The sequence below is a fragment of the Gymnogyps californianus genome, unplaced genomic scaffold, assembly GCF_018139145.2.
Source record: "Gymnogyps californianus isolate 813 unplaced genomic scaffold, ASM1813914v2 HiC_scaffold_32, whole genome shotgun sequence".
NCBI classification, from domain to species: Eukaryota; Metazoa; Chordata; class Aves; order Accipitriformes; family Cathartidae; genus Gymnogyps; species Gymnogyps californianus.
The window spans coordinates 1739878-1758047 of NW_026114202.1; the positions used below are offsets into that span (position 1 = coordinate 1739878).

At 47.4% G+C, this 18170-nt stretch overlaps 2 protein-coding genes across 2 annotated transcripts; both read left to right on the plus strand.

The window, feature by feature from the left end:
• Positions 1-2536: 2536 nt before the first annotated feature.
• LOC127028381 (keratin, type II cytoskeletal 5-like) lies at positions 2537-6333 on the plus strand. The gene is made up of 9 exons (XM_050914089.1): positions 2537-3034; positions 3463-3677; positions 3997-4057; positions 4178-4273; positions 4546-4710; positions 4967-5092; positions 5491-5711; positions 5982-6016; positions 6122-6333. The coding sequence occupies exons 1-9, from the start codon at positions 2540-2542 to the stop codon at positions 6331-6333; spliced, it is 1626 nt and encodes a 541-aa protein (XP_050770046.1). The 5' UTR covers positions 2537-2539.
• A 2069-nt stretch (positions 6334-8402) lies between these two features.
• On the plus strand, positions 8403-17488 carry LOC127028364 (keratin, type II cytoskeletal cochleal-like). Its single transcript, XM_050914069.1, is given in 11 exon segments — positions 8403-8550; positions 8620-8759; positions 9153-9361; positions 12050-12110; positions 12526-12621; positions 12813-12977; positions 13355-13406; positions 13409-13467; positions 13582-13802; positions 14061-14095; positions 17388-17488. Coding segments are annotated over 11 exon segments (1287 nt in total).
• The last annotated feature ends 682 nt before the right edge of the window (positions 17489-18170 follow it).

Below are 18170 nucleotides of genomic sequence, written 5' to 3' on the forward strand. Positions count from 1 at the left end.
GGATGATAGACTGTATTTGGGTTTTCCTTCGAGACCAGCAGTTTCCCATAATTTTCTAGGATGCTCTGAACTCTGCATGTTCCTCTCTGTATCCCTCAGGAAATCTCCTTCCCAAAAACCTGCAGGCTTGGTTATGGGTCTGCTGCGGCTCTGCACTCCTGCTCCACCACCTCTCCCTGCTGAATACTCACAGCAGCTTCCTGGGAAGGAGCAATATCCTCACTCTGCACAGCAGCCTGGGCAAGGTTAAGTAATGGTCTTCCTCATTGCTGCCCAAACACACTCTCTAACCAAAGAGGATATAATGTATATAGCCAAGAGGCATGTCAGACAGATGCCATCCGTTGCATCAATACCTGGGTCATAACAGAGATTACGAAGCCCTTCATCTAGCATGGGAAGGGCTGGGGCAGAATATTTGTTCTCCCAGGGCACCCCTTTTTAAGCAAGATACAAAAAACCACCCTGGCAAAGGTTCACATTTCTGGATACATGACCAACGTACAGCTGTCCTTGCTCCAGAGCAGGGCTCTGGTCACCACGTACGTAACCTTCTGCATCCAGTCCTGCTGGACAAGTTAAACAGATGTAGCAATGACCTGCGGCTTATATTTCAGCGGGAGAAGACAGCCCTCGTTAATTCTAGCACAGCCCAGATTAAAACCTTAGTCATAATGAAAGGTGCTTGCACTCAGGGGCTTGAATTTGCAATGCATGGAGGGAAGTGATTGCTAATTGCTACCCATAACATTTTTACAGAGTTCTTTAGGACAGACAGTCGGTAGCTTAGTCACAGAAGCTCCTCTGTCTTAAAAACTGCTGCTTGTTGTAATGCACAGTAGCTGAGACACTCTCAGAACAGTTATTTTAGCTTCGTTCCAGGGTGTGTAATGGAAACATTAGAAGAATAGAGAGGAAAATACGAAAAAAAAAAAAAAAAGCATGGCTGAAAGGCAAAAAGAGATGACGGGCAACTGCAAATTATCCTCCTGGGACCTTCTGGTCAAACTCACTTGACTGCCCAGCCTCCACGTGTGAAATGGCAAGCACAAGCGCGCACTTGAAAGATGCATCTGCGAACGCCTGCTCCATACCCCGGCGCCTGCACGTGTCTTTTTAATGGCTGGGGAAAGCTACGACTTCCCAGCAATGCTCTGCAGGCGCGCTGCTACCTCCTCTGATGAGTAGGTGTTCAGCTTGGGCATGGGCACCCACAAGAGAGACATACCTTGGCAAACCCAAAGGGCTGCAGGGGCCAAGAGAAGCATGTCCATCCCCGGGCATCCAGACAAGACACTGGGAGTGACTTTCAAGCATCTTGCCTGCTCTAGGATAAGTGCCCATGCCTACAGTGCTACCACACAGCAAGCACAGGGCGAGTCAAGACACCATGTGTCTTGCACCAGAGAAATGCACTGTTTGACTTTTCCTGGGTGCTATGCAGAATAAGAGTAAAGGGAGTTGTTTGTGAACAATGTCGTAAGTCCAGCACTGAATTTCCTTGTGAGTAAGAGATATCAGAGGGGGAAGACAACAGACGAGGGGAGGGCAGCCTGGGAACAGGCTTCACATTGTGTAGAGACAAGGTCACCCCATGAGTCAGGAAACAGCCCAAAAATCTGTGAGAGTGAAGCCCTGAGAAATCGCCAACTCAGGTTTTGTGTCGTCACAGACGACGGCAACTCCCTCCCAGGTCATATTCTGATATTTCATCATTTGTTGTCAGTCTGAATCAGGACGAAACGTCGACACTTTTCGCAAAAAGGAAAGGTCTGAAAATACCATTCATAAAATTACCTTCCATGTCCTTCCCACTCCCCAGCTGGTTTTTGACAGCTGATGGTCCAAGACTTCCACTAACGCCCCATCACCACCCTGGCTTTCCCTCCATCACCTCTTTCTCCCTTCTGTATGAGTTCTGGTTTAAATGACTCTTGTTTGGGCATGAGAACAAGAGTCCAGAATTTCTGACAAGTCAGGGCCTGAGGTGCTGATGCCCCGCTGGGGTTTACTCAAAACCACAGCAGCAGGAAAACACAGACCCACAACAACAGATTTCTCAGACCCCGGACCACTGGACCGTGAAATAATGTGCCTTTACGCAACAGAGGGATTGATTCATCCATGAAATAGAGATGAGCGAGCGCTTGCCCAACATGGGGAACCATCTACTGCAGAGGTGAAAGGAGGGAGTGGGAAAGGGATGGCTGTGAACAAGAGTTGAGCAGGCAGTAGTTAGTGTTTTCTCAGATATTTCGACAGCCAGATCATGACCGTCACAAAAAAATGCAACTCCTGCACTTTGTGAGTGCTTCACAGGTGCTTGTGCTCACGGTGAACTCACTGTCCTCTCTGCTGCTGGGTGTGCCGAGTCCAGTTAATCAGTAAGATGAGCACCATGCCAGACCCATCCCCAGCTAGCAAGGGTATAAAAGGGCCAGTCCCAGCCTGGGGGAGCACAACTTCACCTTCCTGCCTTCATCCACTTCCTTCCTGCTTTATTCTTTCCACCGCTCTCACCCTGCTCACATCAGCTGCTATGTCTCGCCAGTGCGCTGCAAGGAACCAGAGCAAAACCGGCTTCAGTGCTGCTTCTGCCTTCACCCCCAATGCCAGCAGCACCAGCTTCTGCTTACGTTCTGCATCCCAAGGTGGAAGCTGCAGTACCGCTGCTGGGCATGGAAGATTTACTGGAGGTTTTGGAAGCAGGAGCCTCTACAGTCTTGGTGGATGCAATAGGATCTCTGTAGCTGGAAGAGGTGGTGGCTTCTACGGACCTGCAGTTTTTGGTGCTGGCACTGGGATCTCCTGTGGTTTTGGTGGTGCAGTTGGTGGTGCTTTCGGGTTTGGTGGTGGCATGGGTGGCCCTGGATTCCCTGCTGTCCCAGCTGGGGGCATCCATGAAGTCTCAGTCAACCAGAGCCTTCTGAAACCTCTCAACCTGGAGATTGACCCCAACATCCAGAGTATCCGTAAGGATGAGAAGGATCAGCTTCAAACCCTCAACAATAAATTTGCCTCCTTCATTGACAAGGTGAGACATAAGATTTCTTGGTTATGTTGTGTTGATTCTTCAGTGGGGAAGCACAAACAAGGGCAAGTTATATCTTTATCAGCAATTTTGCTGCTCTTGTACTGCCATTTCTAACATCAGCAGCCTGGGAATAAAACCCAAGGGGTTTCAGCTTTGAGACCATTCATCCCTTGCATTAATGCTGAGATGAGACCAGCCAACGGGGAAAATGGTGATATAGGATGTAAGGAAGCAGAGCTCGCAGAGAGAGCAGGAATGTTAACATCAGATGTGCAATGCTTGCTTGCTTGCATAAATTGTCAGCTGTTCCCCAAGGGCTGAGAGCTCCCACCTTTCAGCAAGCGAATCCTTGCAGGATTGTACCTTGCCTCTCTAAGGAAAACCACCCTAAAATCACTGTTTCTGAAACGTCTCCTTTCTCTACCCAGGTCCGATTCCTTGAACAACAAAACAAGGTCCTGGAGACCAAGTGGGCTCTTCTGCAGGAACAGGGGAACAAAACAGTCAGAAACAACATTGAGCCCCTCTTCGAGACCTACATCAACAACCTCAGGAGACAGCTGAACAGCTTGCTGACAGACAAGGAGAACTTGGGAGGGGAGCTGAGCAAGGTGCAAAGCCTTGCTGAGGACTTCAAGAACAAGTAAGTCTATCCATTTGTGGTCTGCCTGGAGAGCAGGGTGGGCTGCGACAGATGCCAGCCCTCTGTTGCATCCGTGCAAGCAAATAAGGAAAGAAGGCCTTTTTGCTGATACAATCTTCTGAGTAAGGCCCAGGTTAAGTTTAATATGAGACATACTCAGCCCCACTTCCCCACGGCTGAAAGTCACAGGCAAAAAATTATAGGGCTAAGAGACCAAGGTACAAAATTCTACATACAAAAAAAAAATAAGAGGCTGGTCCTGAAAATATGAAATAACTTTTGTGCAAGCCTAGACCAACCCTCCGTTTCCATCCCGCAGATACGAAGAGGAGATCAACAAGCACACAGCTGTCGAGAATGAATTTGTGATCCTGAAGAAGGTGGGTGCACGCACGCTGTGCCTCCCAGCCCTGCACAAGCATAGCAAGAAACACGTTCTCCAGCTTTTCCTCTGCTTCTCTGAAAGACACTTCATTTTTGTGATGTGTTTCCTCTTCTAGGAGGTGGATGCTGCCTACATGAACAAGACAGAGCTGCAAGCCAGGCTGGACTCCCTTATGGAGGAGATAGATTTCCTCAGAGCCCTCTATGAAGCCGTAAGCACCAGCATTTACATCTTTCTCTCAGTTTCCAATGTCCTTGCCTTCCTTTCCCACTTCAGAGGCTCAGGACTGATTATTTTCCACTCTGTTGCACTAAATAATTCCGTGCTTCTTCCATTTCACCTGCTGTCTTAACCCTGCCTGAAACTGTCTTGGAAAATCGCTTTGTCCACCCAGGTCTACCCTCTAACTTGGGGGGTTCCTCCCTCTGAGCAACATTCGTGTCTCACGCCTGTGACTCACTGAAATACCCGCTGCTTTTGCAGGAACTGTCTCAGATGCAGACCCAGATCTCCGACACCTCTGTCATCCTGACCATGGACAACAACCGCAGCCTGGACATGGACAGCATCATTGCAGAGGTCAAAGCACAGTACGAGGACATTGCCAACCGGAGCCGGGCGGAGGCCGAGTCTTGGTACCAGTCCAGGGTGAGTGCCTAGGAAGGCTTCTGCAATGGGAAAACCACACTCCCTCCCCCAAATCCCCACGGGGAGGTGGGTCCCACTGTGATTTTTATAACACAGGATGTCTTCACATTTAATAATCCTATAAAGTTTGGAAGTGCTAATCTGGGATTGAGAACATACGCATACTTCTGAGTGCAAACACCCACATACCCACATTCTGCTTGGCTCTAAACCCAATATATTTTACCTTGACTGGTTGTTCCTCTCTCTGTGACAGTACGAAGAGCTGCAGGCTACGGCAGGCAGGCACGGGGACGACCTCCGTAACACCAAGCAGGAGATCTCTGAGCTCAACCGCCACGTCCAGCGGCTGCGGTCTGAAATCGACAGCGTGAAGAAACAGGTAAAGGGCAGCATAAATGCGTAAGACTTAACTCTTGCTGTGGGCTGACCTCTTGGTTGTCCAGCCAGCTCTGGGGAATAAAAATAAATGCATCTCAGTGAGTTCTGCTGGATCAGCAATGAATATGACAGCATCTATCTCAGTGCAGTAACGTCACTAAGAGTAACTTCATGTTAGTATTATTAGTAAACCTAAGGAGATGTTAAGAGGTGTGGAGTTAGAATAAATCCAGGTTGTAACCTGGCTCAGAACATGGATCAATTCAATGATCATTAAGATCACACCTGTAGAAGTTAACCCAAAGTCTTCCGCATCTAGACCAGGCATCACGACCTCAGGGTACAGAGAACTGGTCTATGCTCTAGATAAGGAATGCAACCACTGTTTTTCCTCCACAGTGTGCCAGTTTGCAGACAGCCATTGCGGATGCCGAGCAGCGCGGGGAGATAGCCCTCAAGGATGCCAGGACAAAACTGGCCGAGCTGGAGACAGCCCTGCAGAAGGCCAAGACAGACCTTGCCCGGCAGCTCCGCGAGTACCAGGAGCTCATGAACGTCAAGCTGGCCCTGGACATCGAGATCGCGACCTACAGGAAGCTGCTGGAGGGCGAGGAGTGCAGGTGGGTGCAATTTTATACCCCAATTTCCAGAGGTGCAATGGAGTCGCAGACCCTTGTCAGGTTTAGACTTCCCACATTCAGAAGACCTGAAGCCTGTTTAAAGGCAAGCAATTGCCCATGAAGATGAACTGTTTGGGAAGATGGTAGCCTTTCACGCAAACTTTCCAACTTCCACCAAAAATATTCCAAGGAAATTCTCCTGCCTTTTCAACCAGCTCCCATTCATGGGTTCCCCTTGAATTCTTACTGGCTCATTTTGCTCCCTAACAGGCTCTCTGGAGAAGGTGCCAGCGCAGTGAATATCTGTAAGTAACTTTTAAAGGTAGTTTGGCAACTTTTACATTTGTCTCCCTGCCACTCAGAGCCCACTGTTTGTGGATGCCTTTAAAGAAGGTGTTTTCCTCTTGCAGCTGTGACCAGAACCGCTGTAGGAACGGGATATGGAAGTGGAAACTGTCTCAGCTTCGGAGGCAGCAGTGGTGTTGGAGGTGGGGTCTGTGCTGGAGGAATGGGCTTCAGCTCTGGAAGCGGACAAGGCACAGCCGGGTCATGCGTGGTTGGTGGAAGCGGCTCCAGCATGAAGTATGTCTCCACCACCTCTTCAACCAAGAGATGCTATTAAAGTCAGACAGCAGCACTGTTAGCAAGTGTGTGCCAAGTTTCCCCTCATATTGTGTGCAATCCTTACCCTGTTACTTGCAAAAGATTTGGAAGTCAAAGTTGTCTGTCCTTATTTATATAAAACATGCCATGCTCCTGTTTGTTCTTTCACTCTCTGAAATCCTCATCTCCCAGTGTTTGTCTAATAAAAGGCACATGGAATTAATTCTGTCGCATCCTCCTTTTAATTCCAATTACTTTATAGGACCTTGGGGAAAGGAGTGGTTGACATAGCAGAGTAGAGCTGAAGGTAAACAAAAGTCATACACACAAGAATTGAGACCTTTCCTTCCTCTGCGCTCACTGCAACTCCATGGACACCTCTTATACCCAACAGGAATAGAGCAGTTGGATGCTCCATTCCCATTTGTGTGAGCAAAGTTTTTTAGTATCAATATCTTCCACAGGATGGGAAAATATCTACTCTTCCTAGTAGGCACTAGAGAAAACATCCTTCTATATTAATTTCTACATTACAGCATCTCAGCATTTTCATGCCACCTTGATCACGCCCAAACCCCTGTAATCTCTCAAGGTTTTATGTGATGAGTCATGTAGGGATATAAATCTAGTTTTTCCCAAGAAAGCAAGTACTTCAGCTCACGCTGTTCTGTACATGCACTACCTGCAGGGGCTAATAAAATGCCGTCACTGCCATTGCCATAATTAGAAAAGGAAAAGACCCATTAAATCCCCAAACTCACCCTCTTTGGGAAGGATAATGTCCCCAGACATAGGCTGTGAGACAGTTAAAGACCCTGAGGGTAAGGAAGGTTTAATTCCCCTTCTCTGATCTCCTGAACAGCAGTAGCAAGGGACAAACTACAAAAGCACCAAAGCTCATATTAAGGAAAAAAAAAAAAGTGCTGAGATTACCACAGCAGATTGTGCTGGTTCAGTCTCTGACACAACCCTGCCGAGTGACTAAAGCACTAGAGGTAAACGTGATGCACATTAAGTGCATGCTGACTCCTAGCCTAAAGAGAAGGCGATATAATAAACCCCAGCTTTTCATTAATCCTCTAGATCTAAGCACAATGACACACTACTGGAAAGGAAATGGTTTGTCCTCTTCAACACCTGCCCATCTTTCTCTGGCATCTCTGGATCATATTTCCACTGACCCCAGCAGAACTGGTATTTGGTTTGTTATTTAAACACTGTCTAGCATCAAATAGCCATCTGATGACCTGGACTTTCACAAGTCAGGCTGTTTTCTCGCTGGGGGACCATGTACTTTTAGCTATCTCATCACTCAGCATTTTGGCTAAGCAAAGCATCCAGGCTCCCTTTGTAACCAACAGAAAGGCACAGGTGCCTCCCAAATTACCGTCTTTACCAGCAGTACCTCTGTGCAGACGAAGTGTTGCCTGCAAAGATGAGGAGTGCACACCAAGACATCTAACTTCTTGCCTAGATCAGCCAGGTTGCTGCTACCCCAAGACGGCTGGCAATCGGGGAGCAAAGTCAGTTTTCTCCTCAGCAAAGCATGTCAAACAGGCATTTTCAACATCTCTAGCTTCCTTCTTGTGGTAACTTCAGTCCCATCAGCTTTAAACTAAATGGGCACTGACACCATTAACCAAGTTAAAAGCAAGCCCAAAAGGAACTTGGGGACGTAAATATTTTTTCTTTCCCCACCAGTAATCCACACTCTGAAAAATACAGGTTAGAAAATTTGGTTAGTTTTATGAGCCTGAAGGTTGCCAGCCCATTGCATTAGCGAGTCTAGTGATTAACGGGTTGGGAAAGGTGGCCACGTGCCAGCATAGCAAACCGATTAGCTCAGTCAACTGAGCTGCGGTCCTCTGCGGACAAGCCCAGCTCTCCAAAAGGATAAAAGGCAGAGGGGACTCCTGATCCAAACTCCCAAAGATTTCTACTCATCTGCCATCTCACCTCATTGTCCTCTGCTCTCGCCACCGGCAAACGATTGCACAGAAGTCCGTTGGCATTAGGTCAGGAGGACTCCCTAAGAGTTTCAGTACTGCTTCTGCCACTATGCCTGTTAACTGAAGCAGCTTCAGCTCCATGTCCATGTCCCGCAGCAGGGGTGGAGGCGTGGGACAGATCAGCGGTGGTTTTGGCAGCAGGAGCCTTCACAATCTAGGGGCAAGCAAGAGGATTTCCATGAGTGGAAGGTATTGTTCTGCTAGACCAGGATACAGTTATGGGTCAGGTCATGGCGGGTTGGCATATACAACTGGTGGAGCCGGGTTTGGGTTCAGATGAGGATGTGGCCCTGGAGGTATTCGAGAGGTCATGGTCAACCAACACCTCTTGGTACCTCTTAACTTGGAGATTGACCCCAACATGCAGAGAGTGCGGCAGGAGGAGAAGGACCAGATCAAATCCCTCAACAACAAATTTGCCTCCTTCATCGACAAGGTAAGACACGTTCCACTTCATCCAGCCTGGCATGTTTGTCATTGCCTGTAGACTAGGGTCAGGATTGCTCTCAACGTTATAAATTTACTTCTAAATCCTTAAGGATTTTGTTCAGCTTGTTACCTCCATATCCAGACTGTCTATACAGCTTATTTTGTCAGTCTGGATATGGTGCAAATTACTTTTCCAGGTTTCTTTGCAGTTGAATATTGCTCCTGGTTTCCAGATCTTTCTACCAATGACCTTTTGATGACATGCCCATCTAAAGCCCACTTTAAATTACACAAAAGAAAAACAAAAACTCCCTCACATCAAAGCCCCCATCTCATGAAAAGTGAGGCAGGTTTTGAGTTGATGACCCCAAATGATTTAAATTGTTCTGGTGGGTTTCAGGTGCGGTTCCTGGAGCAACAAAATAAAGTGCTGGAGACCAAACGGAGCCTCTTGAAAGACCAAAAAATTGTGAAAAATAACCTTGAACCTATGTTTGACACGTACATCAGTAACATGAGGAGACAGCTCGAGGCTCTAGGAGGGGACAGGCTGCAGCTCAGCTCACAGCTGAAGGCTATGCAGGATGCTGTTGAAGACTTCAAGATCAAGTAAGCAACACACACAGAGAAAGAAACCTGTCCAGTTTTTCTTCACTCTATCTTCTTCCTGGATGAGTTAAAAGACCCAAGGCAACCCCAAAACTGTGAGACCTCAGAAAGGACTAAAGTGACTCAGTTCCCCTCACCTTAGCTACTGTATAAATGTCAGCAGCAGCACTCTACCCATTGCAAGACATGCATTTTTTTTGCAGGGACAGGTGAACTTTTGAAATGTTGCAAAAGGCTCAGATGGTCAGACATCCACAGGAGTTCAGGAGCAGCTTCGCAAAAGCTTAGTCTGTCCAGAGCTTAAGCTTTCCAAATGGTTTCATTCAGCTCCCGTGTAGTCATTTTAATACAGACCAGGATGAAACCTGAATCTTAACAAGACTATTGAGCACTCTGAACACTCACATTTCTTACTGACGTGGGTTCCTTTCCAGGAGAGAAATCTAAAAAGAAAGATTAATTTTAAGTGTGTGCTTAAGTGTTTTTCTTTTTTTTTCTTTTTTTTTTTTAATTATTATAATGTCCCTTAATATCAATGTATTGGATAGTTTTAGCACTTCTGAAAGTCAGGAGTTAGCTTCCCCCCCATGGAAAGTCACTGAAATCTTGGGCGAGGGTTTCAGCTCAGCTCATTAACTCTTTAGGCTGTTAGGAGAAGGTGTTCCCTCTCTCATCCACTCCTTGCACTTTGGAAAAACATCTATCAAGCGTTAGTGTCTGCTACCATGCCCACGAGGGATACACTGCTTAATGGATGTGAATAAGTAAGGAGCTTAAATTGTCAATCTGGAACCAGAAAAACGAGAGATGAGAGCTAGGCGCAGGCTGCAATTCAAAACAAGGACACGCACATTCTGCCAAAAACCCTCTGCTCTCCCTTTCTTGGGAGATCATGTGTCTGACACTTTCTGCCACCTTTACCAACAGAGCCTCTAGCCCAAAAGTAGCATCAGAACAGAAGCGACTGCCTTGGGGAAGAGAAATCATCATCCATGGTCTACTTTGAGACTTCTTTTTCATGGTTCTCTGTGCCTTCAGAAAAGAAACATTTAACAGAGGAAAAAAAATCTGTCCTGTGTCAGTTTGGCCATGTAAGACATGAGGGTCTGCTACAAATCAGCCATCCAGATTTCCTTAATTCATTTTAGGATGGGACAAATGACATTCCGGAGATAAATATCTTTCTCCATCAGCTACAGAAGAAACCCCAAAGAACAGAGCTTAGCCAAAATAGCCAAGTTCCAGGTAGCTGACCTGAGATGAATCCCAGCTGTAAGCACAATACTGCTATTGATTAACTGGGTCAGCGAGTGTCCTTCTTCTGCTGTCGTCACAGGTCCATGGTGAAAGCAATGTTAAATTTTGAAAAGGAATGTCTAATATCAGCACAGTCTGGAGCAGCAAAGCAGCAACAGAGATTGCTCAGCTGAGGAAAGACCCTTGGGTGTGCCATGACTTCAGACAAGAAATCCTTTGACAACCAAAGGTCACATCATAGAAGGTGTTCAGGCTTTAATACTCTGCCTGCATCTGACAAAGTGGCAAACATTCCTTCCAGCTCGAGATCAGGGAATCTTTGGGCAAACGCTCAATTACATCATACACATTGCTGGGCAGGGTTACCATCATCTTGCATTGTGGCAACAATGCCTACATCTACCAAAAGGACGTCACTGCTTCTGTCCCCATTTCCTAGGAATTTGTTCTTCTCACCTTTATTTATTTTAAACTTTGTGGATCCCAAAGTATTCTTCCTAATGCTTTGCTCTTCTTAGTCAAATACTAATCCGTACAGCAATTAGAAATTAGACGTATGCCAAATTAGTTTTCCTCTTCTATGTGGCTAAGAGCTTAGAGACCCACAAATCTATATGCAGGCTAGAACTTTGCTTAATGGAAATGATTTTAAGGGTTGGATATTCCTGATGTGAAGAAATCTTCCCCCATGAAAGGGTCGTGAAAGGCTAACGTCTTATTAGCTGCACAGACTCCTTCCTTTGAACTCCTCTCTTTCATCTCCCCCATTTAATCATGTCATCTGAGCTGGGCATCAGTCCATGGCTGTTGCTGGTTTTTACCCCTTCCCAAGAGTGGGACTGCGCACTGCTGCTGATCTAGATCTTGGCTTTCCTTGCCCAGGCCATCACCCTCCCTCCTCCGCGGCCATCCCCAGCCCTCCTGAAGCCACTGTGGGAGATGGCGTCAGAGATCCCGGCTCTTCTGACTAACCCAGGTGTGGCGGCAATGAGCTCAGCTACGGCTCCACCCAGCCCTCCCGGCCTGAGAAAATTTAGAGAGTACAAGGCTCCCATTCACAGCAAAAACTTCTGGGAGGATAAAACGTGCCTTTAATGAAGGCCTGCAGCTTTTCTAGATGGCCTCCTCCCACCACCTAGCCCAAGGGTGCTGTCTTTCTATCATAATCAGTGAGATATCTATATCTAATAATGCTACGTATAATATATGCACTGACATAGCAAGGACACAGCATTGTTAGGTAGCTATTTTTGTTGTTTCCTCCAAAGATCTATGCATCGGTGGTAGATGCCCCTGGGAGCAGACTCTTTAGTCTCTCCACAAGCACCCTGCAACGAATGCGTGGAGGAGGGATTTGCATGTGCCCATGGTGGACGGGGTGGGTTGCAGTATGGAAGCTGTAAAGGGATGCTCAACTCCCCTTCCCAACAGGTACGAAGAGGAGATCAACAAGCGCACGACTGCAGAGAATGACTTTGTTTTGCTCAAGAAAGTGAGGCACAAACAACAAAGAAGGGACACACTTTTTAAAGGCAAAAGGCATTTGAATGCAAATAATCCTTTTTATCCGGCAGTGCCAAGCTGGGCAAAGCACTTAGCAAACATGTAGTCATCCCTCCTTGAAGCAGAAACACCCAGTTGTGCCAGTGTGTCAGTCCTTGGCAATAGCTCGTTCTTGTTTCAGGCCCCTCATCCAAAATTCAGGTGAGTCCTGGTCCCCCAGGTACCAGATCAGATCTGGGTCATCCATACCTTGTAGTCACTCCACTAGATACTCTGCCACTCCTGCAGCCTTTCTGTATCCAATCCCACCCTCCACAGCCCCCCTGGTCCCACCTGCAGGAGACACAATAAGAAACTTCCACTATTTCAAGCATTGTCCAAAATATCTGTCGTCGCGGTTCCAGGATGCGGATGCTGCCTACATGAACAAGGTGGACCTGCGGACCAAGGTGGATGCACTGACAGATGAGATAAACTTCCTGCGAGCCCTCTACGAAGCAGTAAGAATCTCCCAAATTTCCCAGTTCTGCTGTTTCCCCATTTTCCTGGTACCAACAGGATCGAACCAGCCTGAGAGCGCTGTTCAGAGCTGCAGTTCCTCCCCATTCCTACCCCTCTACCACACATCATCTCTGGGACAAGCACAACAGTGAAACATTTGGAACTGAGAACGAATTTGTTTGACTTACAGGAGCTGTCTCAGATGCAGACCCAGATCTCCGACACCTCTGTGGTCCTATCCATGGACAACAACCGAAACCTGGACCTGAACAGCATCATTGCAGAGGTCAAAGCGCAGTACGAGGACATCGCTAACCGGAGCCGGGCAGAGGCCGAGTCCTGGTACCAGAGCAAGGTGAGGATGTGAAAATTAACCAAGTGAGCTAGGAAAACTTTTGTTTAGCATTTCCCAAAGGTTATTTTGTAGTGGAGAGTGCAAGCAGAGAGGACAGGGGAGTAGGGTGTAAAATCAAGTCCGTTTGGACAGGATTTCATTTAGTTTCTTGGACATGTGAAAGTGCCATTTTAACAACGAGAGATAGAGGAGCATAAGGAGATAGAGGGAAGAAGAAAATATGCTAAAGCTCATGAGGAAGAGCTTGGATTGAGTACAGAAAGAGACAGAAGACCCGGTCAAGAGAGGATCAGAGCAGGATCAATCTCTACCAATGAGTTCAAGCTCCTGCCCAGATCTGACTGTGCCCTGGTGTCTCATCTCCCTGCCCATCTCAGTATGAGGAGCTGCAGCTCACAGCTGGCCGGCACGGGGACGACCTCCACAACTCCAAGAGGTGAACCGCATGATCCAGCGGCTCCACTCGGAAATTGATAGCGTAAAGAAACAGGTATGGCACACAGGACCCCTCCAAACATGGGGGCACCTCCATCTCCACTACCTTACTGTACCCTTGCAAGGACGCCTGGAAATCAGGGTCCAAACCCATTTCCACTTCTTGCAGTGCGCCAGTTTGCAGACGGCCATCGCAGATGCTGAGCAGTGCGGGGAGATGGCCATCAAGGATGCCAGGGCAAAACTGGCTGCCCTGGAAGATGCCCTGCAGAAAGCCAAGGCAGACCTGGCCCGGCAGCTCCGCGAGTACCAGGAGCTCATGAACGTCAAGCTGGCCCTGGACATTGAGATTGCGACCTACAGGAAGCTGCTGGAGGGAGAGGAGAGCAGGTGGGTGGCTCCCCCTGCAAACTAAATAATGTCCAAACCCATAGATGTTTTCACATTTGCCTTGCAACAAGAGAGGGAAGGGCCACAAAAACTTGCAGAGAAAACACACTCCTATCCTACGCAGTTACAGGTGTTATTTCAATTCCTATCGGACGCTCATCATCAGACCATTCTGTTATCCAGTGTCCCTGGTGCCAAACTGTTGCTTGAAATTGTCCTAAATAACAAGCCCTTACTTCTCTGTCCTCTTTCTTCCAGGCTGGCTGGAGAAGGCTTTGATGCAGTGAATATTTGTAAGTAATATCTGGCTTGTAAGCAATAGATTGAGTATCCATTGAGTTATTCCTTAAATGTACCTGGAACTGAGGATAAGACAACGAAAATGAGCTATGCAGCTAATAGTTACCAGCACAAAAATGGAGTATACTTAGGGTTTTGCAGTGCTCTGCGGGACTGGGGAGGCCAAAGAGCCCAATACATCTTTTCTTTGACCAGCTCTGAACTTGAAAGGTTTCATACATTGAGATTGTCCCTAGGAGACTCAGATGTCTAAGGCCAGCTCTCCTACAGGACAGGAAGAAAAGCCAGAGAATAAGATGTGTGAAATACAGGCAGTGGTAGACTGTCCAAGAAAAACCATGAATGTGTGAAACTAAAGGTTGAAATTCCTTCTTACTATTCCAAACAAACTAACCCTCTGCCCATGGTTTCCCATCACAGCTGCGGTCTCATCCAGGAGCAGCTACGGAGGTGGGAACACGCTGGGGCTGGAGTCAGGCTTCAGCAACAGGCTCAGCATGGGGGGAAGCGGTGCCAGCTCCAGCAGCGGGAGCTGCCTGGCAGGGGGATTCAGCTCTGGCGCCGGACGCAGCTCAAGCATGAGGTTTGTATCCAAAAGCACCACCAAGAAGAGCTCTCGGAGTTAAGCCGCGGCGGCACCCAGCTCACTCGGAGCAGAAGAGGTTGAGCACCACCTCCTGCTGCCAGCACAAGGCCTATGAACGCCACCCAAAGAGCGACGCTTATCACTTTCCCATTAGGGGAAAACACATTCCCAGTGCTGCTTATTGGCTGGGGAAAGATGCCTCTCCAAGTCCAATTAATTCCTCTGCATAAAGCCTCACCCAGCTGACCAGAAGCCCAACGCTGCTTGTCAATGAGTAATCAGCCTTCCCATTAATGGGTGCCATCGTTAGAGCTCAGCTTGCAGCTTCCCAGGGCTCCCTTTTGCTCCAGTGCCCTGGTGCAAATCCAGAGTAGATGCAGGACTTAGATTTACACCAGTGTACATGAAAGTAGAACATGTCCCTTCACCCACTTATGACAGAAACCAGGAGGTGTGTTGGGACCAGTCTCTTGTGCTCCCTCCTAATCAACCCTGCTCCCCACTGCTGGGCTTGCTCTCCCCAAAGGCTTGAAGAATTGAAAACGAAGCATCTTTCAGTACAGAGGCAGTTGCTCTGTTTCCCAATTCCTCTTGCATTGCTGTCATTTCACTCCAGGGCTCTCTAGCTCTACCTACATCCAAAAACGCAGCCTTCATTTTCCATAGGTGAAAGGGGTTGGCTCTTTATAATGTCTAATACCTGACCCACCCAGTACGTATAATTTAAGCCAAAAGACCACATAACCTACAGGTTGCTAGACCTTGTCTCAGCAGCAAACCATTCTCCTTTCCACCAGCCAGAGTCAGCTTAAAGTAGAGACAGGGGTTAAAAATACAAGAAAAACAAAAAGGAGGAACAGCAGGCTTTGGTAACATAAATTTTACATAACCTGGAAAAACATCTCTGGTTTAGTGCCTTTGTTCTCAGCTTTTTTTCTCTTCTTCTCTTTTTATAGAAGGGGGAGGGAGGCAAAGAAGACGGTCGGAGAATTATGTGCCTAAATGTAACTAGCGCATTTCCTCTCATCTTCTGCTCCTGTTGAACTGTATGAGTTTTATGAAATTTCTTCAATAAACTGCAATCAAACTTACCATGAGCAATGTGGGTTTTCTGTGCCATTACGAAATTCACCTAAGTGTAATTTTAGAATAAGGTTTAGAAGATTTGCCATAGGCACTTGCTGTCACTCAGAGCCTTCCCATCTCCTCCTCATCTCAGTCCCAGAGAGGAGGGGAACATTAAGTGTGTTGGAGACAAGGGTCACAGAGCGGCAATACCCAAGCATTTTGGGAGGTTTTCCAAGTTGCACAGCCAACAGTGCAAGACCAGAAGGTGGGGCTGGTTTCACCTGGCCGTAAACGCCTACATCCGAGCCAGTCAATGGACCGAAACAGACAATTTTGGGTCAGACGATTTGTTCCCCAGTTACACCTCCCTCCCTCTGCGGGACTGAAAGCGCTCTAGGCAGTTGGCTGAAGATGTCTGCATTGCAGGAGCACTCCGAAAGGTGTTTTAAAGTCAGGAAAGATGGATCCCACACATCAGAGCTAAACTTCTGGAAAGGCTTGTTCCAGACCTGCAGCTTGTGCAGGGAAAACAGGAGGGATTTATCTCCATCCCCCCTCCGGAGCGACCAACAGAGCCACCAGACCAAGTGCTAAACAAGGATGCGATCCCAGGGCAGTGAGATGCTCCCGAGCTGAGGTTTCTCTTGGGTCAGCAGATCGAAGCCGGGCTGGCTCAGACAAGCTGGCGGTACTGAGCTCTGCTCAGGTCTGTAATTAAAAACCCAAGAGAGAGAAAGTGAGAAAAGAAGCCAACATGACTTCTTCCATTTCACGGAAGATGCCAACTATCACATGTAGCAGCTGTTCTCCAGCATCCAGGGCCCAATCATGAAAGATGCTGAGCTCTCTGAACTCCTTTTAGGCTGAGTCCCAAAAAGTGCTTAGCACATACAACTCCCACACAGCTTTACCCTAAAATGTTGCGCGGCTAAATGAGGCAGGCCAGCTTTCAGGCTTGCGTGCATGAACTTCTCTCTGATCCTCTCCATGGAGCAGAACATGTTCTCAGGCCATGGTGAATGCCAAGAAAATCACATAAAAGCAAATGCACCTTTAGAAAAGGCTGAGATTTTCAGAGCTAAGCCCTCAGTGTTATCCCACTGGAGGCAAAAGAATTAAGAGGGTTCCCACCCACGGCACACAGCCCTTTTGATATTTCAGCAGCAAAGATGGGACTGAAAATCACCTATTTCATTTTCTAGGAAAGACTTATCTGCCTTTCCTGCATCTTTGTCACTCTGAACCCACCTCCTCTCCTGAAAAATAAATAAATAAATATATATAGTCCAAACTTACATTCACAGGGATTTGCCAAACAATTTCACCAGAAAAGAATGACCAAGCCCAGTTCTCCTGAAAGCTATTCCCCATGGAGCACACTTCTGCAAGCAATAAGACGAGAGGTGTCAATATATCTGCCCGGTGTCAGTCACGCTCCCCCCAAAACTAGGGAAAACAACAGACTCCCTCTTCAGGGCATTCAGTGGAGGTAGCTTGAGAGATCACCTCGATCTATTCAACTTTTGCTTTTGGTATTTTCCTGGCTGGTGCAAAGGTCTGAGCTGGAAAATCTTTCACCGCTTTCTCCTGCTCTCACACTCCCCTTTGCTGTACCTGTTTTCTCCTTGTAGTTACAGACCAGCAGAGCCCTAGCACCAAGAAGTATGCTTGCACAGGTCCACCTCCAGGCCCGAGGGAATTAAAAGATTGTTCTCGAGGCCAACAAAATTAGAGGTGAAACGAAAGAAAGAAAGGAGTAAATTATAGAATTAGGCTAACAAAACGAGCAACTCTGGGTAAAGGCTAATGTAATACCAAACCAAATCAGCCCCAGTGTTTAGATCCCTAGAGTACTCCCAAGGGTTTAACTCAGATTCTTCTTTTCCCACATGTAAAACAAAGCAACGCTTCTTCCCTTGCTCCCAGTGCCCTGCAAACATCAAAAGATTGGTTCTGCTTCTCTCTTTCATGCTTACTATAAAAAAAGGGAGGTTTGCTAATGCAGTTTTTATGGGACCAGGGATTCCCTTCTATTCAAATTAGAAATGCAGCCTATAACTCAATGATAGGTGTGCGCTTAAAAGCAGCTCAGGTCACTATCCAGCAAAAGAGACGAGTGGGATATTACCAAACAACCTAAGCTCATAAACATCTTTAAAAATGGTCTTTGGGGGCTGGTTGTGCAGCCAAAGCCTGTTTTCCTGGGACATAAAAAGGTAAAAGCTCTGCTTCTCATTGCAGAGGGTTTCCAGCCAGGTTAACTCATGTGCCTTGCCTCCTGCTCCTGCATTCAGCTTCTCCCTCTGCCTTCATTCCCCTTTGAGCTGGTCTCAACATCTTGCCAATCCTACTATGTCTGCTCTGGAGTTGGGGGCATGAGGAGTTTCAGCTCTTGCTCTGCTGTGATCCCGAGA